Source organism: Cibotium barometz, chromosome 26 (genome assembly GCF_041138505.1).
Source record: "Cibotium barometz isolate CiBa-2024 chromosome 26, ASM4113850v1, whole genome shotgun sequence".
Taxonomy (NCBI): domain Eukaryota; kingdom Viridiplantae; phylum Streptophyta; class Polypodiopsida; order Cyatheales; family Cibotiaceae; genus Cibotium; species Cibotium barometz.
This window is the reverse complement of record NC_141071.1, coordinates 23273894-23285313: the sequence shown is the minus strand read 5'-3', so window position 1 is coordinate 23285313 and position 11420 is coordinate 23273894. Positions and strand designations below refer to the sequence as shown.

The 11420-nt window shown below is 41.2% G+C and overlaps 1 protein-coding gene across 3 annotated transcripts; it reads right to left on the bottom strand.

The window, feature by feature from the left end:
• Positions 1-7036: 7036 nt before the first annotated feature.
• On the bottom strand, positions 7037-10575 carry LOC147623786 (uncharacterized). 3 transcript variants are annotated; one of them, XM_086820395.1, is made up of 3 exons: positions 8812-10575; positions 8523-8654; positions 7037-8196 (listed from the first exon to the last, which is right to left on the bottom strand). In XM_086820395.1, the coding sequence occupies exons 1-3, from the start codon at positions 9561-9563 to the stop codon at positions 7722-7724; spliced, it is 1359 nt and encodes a 452-aa protein (XP_086676521.1). In that variant the 5' UTR covers positions 9564-10575; the 3' UTR covers positions 7037-7721. The 3 variants fall into 3 exon arrangements, with proteins under 3 accessions (XP_086676521.1, XP_086676519.1, XP_086676520.1); XM_086820393.1 differs by having other exon boundaries at positions 8523-8687; positions 8812-10529; XM_086820394.1 differs by having other exon boundaries at positions 8523-8669; positions 8812-10529.
• Positions 10576-11420: the final 845 nt, after the last annotated feature.

The window sequence follows — 11420 nt, the reverse complement described above, 5'->3', positions numbered from 1 at the left end:
AGGATTTTTTTAATAAAAGAGTTATTCCCACTGAAGTTGATTTTATTCATAAATAGATACATAAAGAATTTTTATATCAAAATTAGAATTCTCTTAAATTCTATGTTTAAATTCTATGAGTATTTGATAAATGAATAATTAAATACTCTAAGAGAGAAATTTCTATCGTTTTATATTCACACGGATTATAAAAAGAGAATTCAAGAAATCTATCGAGATCGAAATATTCAGATAAATGATTAATCTATTCCTCATCGAAATTTGTAACTAATTTAGAAATCAGTTAAGTGAATATTCAAAGAAAGAAATTCAGTAAAATAGTAACTGAATTATCAAACCTTTTCGAGAAAGATAGATCAGGAAAAATCTTATCCGACTTGAACCTTGAATCAGACTATGACCAAGATCAAACTCTTTTGTCAGTTTCAAGGAAAGAAGGTGTGACCAGTTTAGAAAAATACACTCAAAGCTCCCAGCAAATCAGAAACTAAGTTTGAGACGCTTTGAATTGATATGTGGATCAAGGTTATAGAATTTGAGGAATTCTGGTATGAAATTTAGAACTCCGATCAAGAAGTTTTGGGGATACTGATTCAAGAAATACGCCTTATATTCAAAAGAAAATCAAACCAAAAAACTTACATAGAAATGAGATGTGATGTAAATAGATGTGATGAGATGCGATGTGAATGAATGAATGGATGTGAATGTGTATGTGAAGAATGGATGTGGATGTGTATGTGAAGAATGGATATGGATGTGTATGTGAAGAATGGATGTGGATGTGTTTGTGAAGAATGGATGTGGATGTGTATGTGAAGAAGAATGGATGTGGATGAGTTTGTGAAAGAATGGACGTGGATGTGTATGTGAAGAAGAATGGACGTGGATGTGTGTGTGAAAGAATGTCATGTGACATGAATATATGTGGATGTGAAGTGATAGATATGAATGTATGGATAGATGTGAGTAGTCGTACATGTGAACGATTGGATGGATGTGGATGAATGAGATGAGATGTGTATGAATGTGATATAATGTGGATAGAATGCATGTGATGGGATGGTTATGAGAATGAATGTGGTGGATATGAATGAATGAATGTGGTGGATATGAATGAATGAATGTGATGGATATGAATAAATGTGATGTGATGGATGTAAATGGATGTGATGTAATAAATGAATGTGATTGACATGAATAGATGTGAATCGGGACATGAATGAATGAGATGTGATGTCATGTGAATCGGGATGTGAGTGAATGAGATGTGATGTAAATTGGGATAGATGTGATATGTGATGTGATGAGATGTGGATATGGGTAGATGTGCGAGTGGATGCGATCTGATGTGGATAAATGAGAAAAGATGTGATGAGATGGAAAATGATGTAATGAGAATGGGAATACATATGAAATAAATGAGGATTGATGTGGAACAATGTGGAAAGAAGAGTTTGTTATAGAAATTGTATTTATGACCTGTTTTTAAATGACTATTTTATGTCAAAAATGATGGGGAAGCATTTTGACCGTCTTGTGAATGAGGTCGTGGAGACCTATTTGATAAAGTTGCAACAATTGATGGAGAGTCATTGGAGGATGTCTTGCGTAGCAAGGTCGGTCGAGGTCTTGACCAGCCTCGGTTCAATTTAAATGGTGAGCTTTCGGTATGGTGGATGAGGGACCAAGGAAGCGGCCTATGAGTGAAGCGCTAGGTGACCTACGAAGGATCCTAAAGGGTGCTGCTTGGGCTCTAGGTCACTGAAGATATCCACACGTGCGTTGGGGAAGATATTGGAACAAGGAGTAAGAGTTGTTTTTTGAATTCGGGCATGGATCTGGTTGATTGACCTTGCTCGTCCTCAACAACGGATGAGTCCATGGCTCTTTTATATGGATCTGTTGATCTTGCTGATCTTCAACGGAGATTCCATTTTGATTTTTATAAGTGAAAATATTACTAGTTACTATAAGCTAGGAACTATCGAAAAGGCCCCTGAGTGGATAGGTGGTGAGCGTTCGGGTTGCCAATGATGCCATAGGTACACTGATGAAGGAAAAATTAGAAATTAGGATTCAACCGGATATTTTGGAGGATTATGATCAGTGATACTATAGTTTCATTAAAAGATTGTTTTAAAGAGAGCTGAATCTATGAAAAAGGCATCATATTGGGTGTGTAAGTGGTGTGACTAGTTCTAAGTTTGCATGAATACCCGACTAGGGGGCCTGGGAACTCTTTTCCCTGGTACCCAAGACAAAACCTAACCAAATTCTTAAGTGGATCCCATCACTACAGTGGTTGGGCAGTTGGCTAACCCATGGGACTGGATGGGATTAGGCTGGACTGATGGATTCCTAAAATGAGACTCAATTCTGTTATAGTACGATAGATGAAGTAAATCCCAAATAAAAATTGTTCTATGGAAAAAAATCAACGGCTGTGCCTCTCAATGAAGTTTTTTCCTTGATTTGACTATGGGACTTATGGGTTCGGTCAGATCAGTTTAGTTAGTTAAGGCTCTTGACTACGTTAGAGTAAAAATATCCTGGAGGAATCGCCCGTGCTTTCCGGGCGAGGGAAGTTTTTCTGAGTTCGGTTTTGGAAGAACCGAGGGATTAGTCTCTTGTCCAAATATACGTGGGCGAGGCCCCGAGTGAGGGACCCTGCCCCGTGTAAGAAATGCTACTTGCACTGCACTCTAGCACCCCAGAATTCGTTGCGCGGAGGGGACAGGGATCTTTCAGGTTAGAGATCTCGTGGTCTCTATTTTTAGGAAAACAATCATAGGAAAAAGTTGGTCTTTTGAGGAGCAAGTCATTCATGAGGATAGTAGGGAAATTGTATAAAATGGGCATAGATAAAATATTAAAAAAGATGTGTCCCAGGCTATGAACAATAAGTTGTCTCTTGGCTGAAGCACATTAGGGTGAGTGGAGGTCACTTCTCCAAGAACATAAAAGGAAAAAATGATTTCCAAGACGGACTATGATGTGGCCACACCGCACTTAAGGATGCTCTTGCAACTTTGTAAATGAGTGTGATTTATGTGTCAAAGAGCAAGACAAACCAATGCAATAGATAGGATTCCCCACCAATCCATATACCTCTCCAACCATTCTAGAAGTGGGGTTTGGACTTTGGGGGACCATTCAAACCTGCAGCCTGGAAAAGAGAAAACAAGTATATCTTGGTGGCAACTATTGATTATTGCACCAACAAATGGGTAGAGGAAAAGCAATGAGGTTTTGCAAGGTAGCCCTCATCGCCAAATTCCTGTATGAAAACATTCATAAGGGTTTGGGTGTCCAATTGAGATGGTAAGTAATCAAGGCACCCACTTTCTAAGTGAGGTGATTAGCAAACTGATTGAAAAACACATGATCATGCACAAGAAATCCACATTATATTCTCGGGGGGTTCACCTCAAAAAATGTTACTGTACCCACGTGAGTTCAGCGGGAGGGGTTTTTTAATTAGATACATTGAGAAAAATTAATAGAATTACATTAACAGGAGGGGTTTTTTAATTCAACTTTAGAAAAAATCCCGTTAGTTCATAAGTAAAGAGGGGTTGTTTTATTGGGGGGAAAATTTTAGTTAAGGGGTTTTTTAAATACCTCTTGAACGCACGTGATACCAAGGGTTTTCTAGCTAGTAGTGTACCCCCCGAGATTATATTATCCCCAGGCAGATGGCCAAGCTGAATCAACTAACAAGATCCTAAAAGGAATTCTAATGAAAGCGTGATTAATTGGGATAGGAAACTACACTTTGCACTGTGGGCTTTCAAGATAGTCTACAAGAACATAGCTAGCCTTATGCCTTTCAACATGGTGTATGGTGTGGAGGCACTCGTGCCTATGTAATTCTTAGTGCCTAATTTCAGGCCTAGTCTTGGGATAGCAGTCTCACAGAAAGGTTCAGCCCAGAAGAAGACTAGAAGTCCAAAAAATTGGAACGAATGAAGAGTGTATGGTGTGGAGGCAGTGGTGCCCATGGAATTCTTCGTGCCTGGTCTTAAGATAGTAGTCACAGAAAGGTTGAATCTAGAAGACTAGAACCGATGAAGGGAGATTTATTAGTGCCTGGACTACTCAAATAGTGCAAAAGAGAAGGAAATTATAGGTGGGCAGCATGAATAGCAAATTCAAAACCTTTGAAGTAGGTGATACATTCCTATTATATTCAATTCAAGAATGGAGCCGCATCTTGCAAGTTGAAAATGAGGTGGACTAGCTCATATAGAATCTAGAGAAAGTTAGGAACTCGAACCTTTAAGCTAGAAACATTGGATGGGGTAATCCTAAATAAACTAGTTAATGGGTACATGCTCAAGCCATACCATGGTCTTATACCAACATAGGTAGGAATACCGAGAAACCCCAATCAAAAGTTAGCAAAATTGGTAAATTTCCAAAAAGAGGAACATCCTAAAATGGGAATGGTGTGTTAATGATTGAGATATGCTTGGAAAAGGACGAGCCAGTTGTTGTTGGGCTCGTAAACGCCAATAATTAGGGGAAGAAATGGCTACATAATTTCTCGAGAAGGCATGACAACAGACATACCCCTGGTAGAGGAAAAGGATTTAATAAGGTAGTTTGGGGCTCTAAACGTGGAAAAGGAATACAACATCATAGGGAATCTGGATGAGGACAAGAAGAAGTGCATGTGCTCCATTTTATGTAAATGATCAACCTAGTTCATAAGCCCTATTGCATGTCTTGGAGAAATTATGGGAAGTAGAATGGCATGGGTCAAATTCCTCTATAACATCATGAAGGAGGAGATTACCAACCTGAAGAAGGCAACAACGATACCTAAAGGTGCTCTTCCAAGGTATGGCTATGCAAGAAGACTAATAGGAAGATAAGGAGGAAGAATAGGAGATCCCTGTTCTAAACAAGAACAACAAGAAAACAGTCTGAAGGAAGTTGGAACCAAGGAGAGAAGGAGTAGGGTAGTTTGAAGAAAAACCAATGAGAAATCCTAGTGGTGATAGCTCCGGCCATCAGTGATCACCATAGCTATAGTGGGAATTCCCCCTTTTCCACCTCCAAGACAATTCACCAAGGTTAACATGAACAAGTGCTAAAGAAAAGGAAGCATCCAAAGAAAAAAATGTAGAACTATCATGTTTGGGATGAACTAGCAAAGATGGAAGTAGAAATCCATTAAGTCAAGGACAAGCACAAGGCGAAATAGAGCTACAGGATGAACAAAAAAATAAATTTCAGGAATGGTACACAAAGGACATACTGCTGGTATAGACATGCATAAAAGAAAGGACAAAATGGAGGAAACACATGATCTATTAATACATGTTTACACAGATGCTACCATCACCCTAGAAATTTTAGCACCTAATGTCTTTGCTGTGCTAATGCAGACACCATGCATAGGGCCAGGAGTCGGCACCCAAAGGCTAAATTCATCGAGGTTGATTTTTGGAAGCCAGAAGAGAGAGAAGGGCTCGAATATGGCCACCTCAGCAAAAGACAAAGGGCCTATATCTCTAGGTATAGTCTAACTAGAAAAAATTAGTCTGTGCCTAGAAGCAACACACATGAGGACAAATTTGAATAGAAGTCTCCGAGATGAGGAATATATTGAAGATGCAGAGCATGAGATTTGTCCATAGGGCATGCCAGGTGTTGGGGTGAGTGAACCAGCTATAAGGGTTTAGTGCCAGAGTATGAGATTTATCCACAGGGCATGCCACGTGTTGGGGCGAGTGAACCAACTATAAGGGTTCATTGCCATGGTCTACTAGTTCAACACTGTGAACAGCTTTCCAAAGTTGTCGTGATGTATCCATCATGATCAAGAGCTCCTACAAGGGGGATAACAATCTTTTTCTCCATGTAATTGCCTTTAGGTTAGCCGAACTCTGTGCAAATTCTCATCGGTCGTGAATAGATAAATGTAGTGGTTTCTAAGCCTGGGTGTATAAATCCTATGAAAGAGAAAAAAATCTCATAAGAGTAAGCCCAAAATTTCAGCCCTCAAGCTTTGGAAAAGAATTAGTTATTGACTCTAGTAAAATAAACTCCAAAAGCAAGCAATGCACAACACTAGAACCCAATGATTTGACTGGACTAGAGCGCACTTGGCATGCAAAATTTGATTGCCCTAAAAAGAGGATAACTCTAAGAGTATTTATCACTTAAGAGCCATATCAAAAAGCAAGCAAGCATGCAGTTTCACTAGATGAATTCAAACAAGACCACAAAGCTTAACAAGATGTCAATAAGATGCCCGTACTTACATGTGGTACACGAGGCTTCTGCATAGAATCCACCTCGAGGGGGTCACTCATAAATATGTAAGCGTAGCACGTGGGTTCAACAAAAAGAATTTTAAAAATCTTTTTTTAACACAATTTTTACATACAGAAGGGTACCATTTAAAGGGAGTATTTACAAATCGAATAGAGAAAGGGTGTGATTTATTCATGAAAAATTCACAGATAAGGGGTTTTTAAAATAGGCCTTGAACGCATGTGATATAGAGGGTTTACACATAGTAAACCCCCTGAGGTATCCACCTGTTCTTGATAGTCTGTAAATCAGCCCGTGTAGCAGTCCTTGGTTTGCTTGTACAGAATTATAAACTCAACAACTCAAATCAAGATCCGGACTTTTACTAGATATGGTTATAAGAAGAATATTCACATGTGTTAGGTTGTGAACATTTTACGATGTGTAAAAAATACAAGAAGAAATATCACATGTTTTATATGGTTCCACTTTAAGTGAATTTTTATTCGCATGTGTGAATTGAGACATTCATACATGGGAGAAGAAATTGCATTAGTTAAATTTAACATTAACAAAAAAGAACGATGTTTCAAATGTAATTTCACATTGAGATAAAAAGTATAAAACTTCTAGTGATACATAAAAGAGAGAGAGAGAGCCGCTTAACGTCGACTTTATTGATCTAGAGGGACCAATCTATGGAGAGACTTGAACCCAAGTGGGTCCATGTCATCCCTAGGGCAATAGAGAGCAGATAAAACACCGCTCAGTTTGGAAATTGGTAAATATTTATTAGTTTTCCTTGTGATTCAATCCAGTAAAGACCGTTTGAGTACAACAGTATATCTCTCTCTCACTGAGGCAAAACTCTTGCTTTGGAGCAGCCATGTGAAGAAGAAACTTGGGCTGCTGCCGGTCTCTTTCTACAGTGAGATAACAGCAGCTGCCAAACAGTGCACCTCTTTGAAACAGATTTATTACATGAAGTTGCAGTGCTTCTATGCCTGGCCAAACATGTTTATGTACAGAGATGGAGGAGAGAAAAAAAAATCTAGATCACATCAGAGCTTGCAAAGAACCCATGCCCAAACTGTTTTGCAAAAAGAAGTAGTCTTTATACCTCATGCTGGAAGCATATCCTAACCCCATCTTGGGTTGTAAGGCAACCCCTGTAGAGTTATAAACAGTCCATCTTGGGCTGGATTATAAGCCAGCCCATCTTGAGTTAAAAGGCATACCATGTTGAGTTAAAAGGCAACCCATGTTGCATTTCAAGACAACCCATGGGATCCTCTCACTGTTTGCAAATCTATCAAACCTTGCATAAATCTCCATCCACTTGCTCATGCTGTACACTTGAACGCACATAGAAAACCTTCTCAGTTATTCAATTGACACAGGCCTGCTCATGTGGGCTGTGCTATGTTTTCCTATCATTCATGCTGCATGGGTTATCACAAGAACCCTGGCTGCTCACACCCCTCTTCATCCAACTTCTCCTCTACATACCCTTTGCTGAAGATGGCATACAACTCAGGAAGCTCCCCCAGATCATCAAACACATCATCCCCCTCTGTGTTTGTTCTAGATAAGCAGAGATCCACATCCCTCTGCAAGATGACGCTCTCCTCATCCTGCAGAGAGTCCATTGAAGAAACCACCTGCTCATCCACTGCATCGGGGAAATTGATGATGGAAGAGAAAAGGTTTTCTTCATTCTCACACCTGTTTGTGTCCTCTGGACCCTGGCTTTTGTCCTTGGAAGGAACGAGATGGGCTGTTTTGGACGAGTTAGAGGACCTATTAGCAGGCCAAGGATGGTTATGGTCTGATGTGTAGGTCACCACAAGCATGGTAGGATCACTATTGCTGCGCTCGACCTGTTTCCTTGCAGGGCAACCTTTGGCGCTACTACATCTGTAATAACCTCTGCAACCATAAAATACAGTCAAATGATCAGTAAACCAAATATGCATTCACATGAAAAGCACATATCTAGCTACACATAGTTCTCAAGACGGCCAATGCATACAGCTCCTGTTTAATGGTTTCACACATCACATAGGGGAACAAATATATCAAGTAAAGCAAGCATGATCCTAGCTTGTTCCAGCAGTAGAAGCTTAAATAATCGCCTAAAAGTTGAGTGCATGCACTAAATTCTCAATGCTTTCACAAGCTTAAATAATCGCCTCAAAGTTGAGTGCATGCACTAAATTCTCAATGCTTTCACAAGCTATGGATGAACAGTTCACCTTGGATAGGGAGACCCTTTTATTGGCTTTTGGCCGTATTTGCGCCATGCCCACATATCCGATGGTGGGGCCTCCCCTTTCTGCTTGCCATCTCCTATAGGGATGCAAACAACTCTCTTCTGCTGTGCCTTTCTGAAACCACAGTTCCTAGAACATGAGCGAATCCTACGAGTTTTAGTTCAAATTTCATTGAAAAATACATAACATCCATGTTTCAAATCCAATAACATCCATCACACATAGAAACCATGTTTCATTATACATCTGATTCACTTGCAAAAAGGAGTACCTTCTTTTACTGATGGGACTCTGAATTTTCCGATCTGCATCGGAATCCTCGGCACTCAAAACCGAAGAATCCTGCTTACTTGGAGAGTTTGGAGCCTCTGTCATGTTGGTTACCATGCCAGAAACATCAGGCTGGACAATTGGAAGAGAATGCAGAGATGGTGAGATGCCTTCTAATGGTGAAGACTGATCAAGTGGTGATGGTGTTGGAGGCAAGCTAATGCTGCTTGAAGTTACTTGAAACAGCTCCATTGCTTGAAGCATGCTTTCTGAAAAGCTTGAATGGGAGATTAGATTGTAAAAATCAGCTTCTGGCTCATACTGAATGCCCTTCTCGGATTTTGACTCTCTCACGGACGAAACCAAGGGGTGCACTAAAGATGGGGCCATATACTCTGAAGTACTCAGAAAATTGAATGAATTGGAGGAAGCTATGAAGTCCATGGTGTCAAAGACAGGCACAGAAGATGGCATGGGAGCCCGGAGAGCTTGTGGGTCACATGTTGATGGTGAATTGAAAGACAGATCTGGGTGTTTTACTGTTTTCTCGTAGAGATGGGCAGCTGCCCTGGAGAAAATGCCTGCCATGTCCTCACATTTGATTCTAGAAGCTGCTTCATACAAGCCAAGGAGTGGCATGTTGCTGCCCATTGATAGTGGTTGCCTCAGATTGACAAGGTTATCCATGTAGGGAGTATGGGAAGCTGTTGCTCTCAACACTGTCTGATCGAAGCCTGCATAGCTGTTATCCATGCGTGGTGATGCACTTAACTGATATTCCGCACAAATCTAGGTGGTAATGGTTAATGGGAGTTGAGTGTTAGGATGGAAAAGCAATGAAGAAAGGGCACAATTTCCACTATCAACAGGGGCCCTTTTCTTCAATCAGTGAGCAAGCTGGCTTTTCAATGTGCAACTTTTGAAGATGTATTATCTAATTCAATCAACACTAAGTGGAATTGATGGGAAAATTACAAAATGCACCATTTTTAAAGCTTTCATCTTAACAACTGATTAGCTAGCTAAGCTTGAAGGGCGTCTGTTGAGCCTTCTGTTCAACAAATAACCGACTAATTAGACTGATTATCACCTTAATTGGATCCTCCTGATCAGTCTCCTCGACCTGTAGCAAGTAGAAGGGAAAAGAAAAACCAAATGTACGGCAAAAAGCACCTGGTACTAGTCCAAAGAAGCAAGATATGGGTTACATGGTACAGAGGCAAAAGCAAAGTTTTGAGCGTTGAAGAGCTACTGCAGGAGCTGGAGATACAAGTTACAGCATGCAAAGCCTGGCAAGAAGGCGCCGTAATCCGTTGCTCTTGCAGTTGGCGTATGGCCGGCTACGAGAGAGAGAGAGAGAGAGAGAGAGAGAGAGAGAGAGAGAGTAGACAGGAAGTACGGTACTGATGATTTATGAATGCCTCCGTCTCAATATATTGAACTGCCGGCCAAGACTTCAGTACTTTCAACTTACGATTTAACGGACTTCGACGGATCCTAGCTGGCTGTTGGTTTTGACGTGGTCGCAGATCCGGCAATGGGTACGGTAACGATTTTGATGGGTGCCGGAAGAGCTTACGGCGGCGATTCCTTATGGGCTACGCGGGAATCTTTTAGTAGCAGCCTTTCTGATGATTCAAGCCTCATGGAAATGTGGATGGGTTACGGCATGCGGTGTACTACGGCTGGTGGCCAACGGCAACGATCTTGATGGGCTCCAGACTCCGGCATGATATTCTACCCAGTTTAATATACAGCGGCACTGACGGAAGCGCCGACGGCGGATGGTAGAGATAACGTGGCCAGCCGCGTGGGCCCCACGTACCGGCTTGATCGGCGCGGCCCGCGAGAATGGATCAGGCTTCATGGCTGGATTTCATATTCACTTCGAGTCCGCACATGTGGGCCCCTGGTGCAAAATATCCACTTCTAAGTTCCTCCCCTCGGGACCAGGAAAAGTCAAACACCTATGACGTCCTTATCATCAAACGTACATTATTGATTCATCATTCAACTATGAATCTTCTTCTTACAAGTTACAACTTAGGGCCTGTTCTCACGAGATTCTCACCACCCATCGTCCGCAATCCGTTCACACTTGCATGATGGATGTAAGAGCACGTTCACGCGTAGTGGGAGTGGGCTGTTGGAGCGTTCTAAGGCTCTGGAGCAGGTCTTGAAGGTCATGCGTGCATCAAGTAGAGGAGCTTTCGAATGGTTGGAGCTTTTTTCGTCCCATGGTGCTGCTGGAGGCTCGTTTTTGTGCCATCAAAATTGGAAGCTGAGCACACTCGAGCATAAGGTGGGAGTGGGTTGAGAGGCTCTGGAGCGGGTCTTAAAGATCATGCGCGCAAGTGGCGGAGCTTGATGGAAAATCAACCACGCTTGAATGGTTGGATTGAAAAAGTTTGCACAGTGTGTAAAATGTTATTTTAAACTAGCTTCACACCTCTAAGAAAACAAAGGAGATTTACCATGCAAAAATTATGAACATGGCATACTTGTGCAGTTTCAGTTTCAGTATTGCCTCGGTTGCCCATTGAGAAAGAAACATGGCTAACAAGGCTCATTAGAAGCAAAAGTTTGTGCATAAGAACCAAAGGCTGGACC

Bases quoted from the DNA above. Each gene is read 5' to 3' on its own strand.
- LOC147623786 (XM_086820393.1), bottom strand. From the start codon at position 9,563: ATGGATAACAGCTATGCAGGCTTCGATCAGACAGTGTTGAGAGCAACA. The intron at 8,688-8,811 runs GTACTCCTTTTT...TAAAACTCGTAG, and splicing joins AGTCCCATCAGTAAAAGAAG to GATTCGCTCATGTTCTAGGA. The intron at 8,197-8,522 runs GTGAACTGTTCA...TTATGGTTGCAG, and splicing joins AAAGGGTCTCCCTATCCAAG to AGGTTATTACAGATGTAGTA.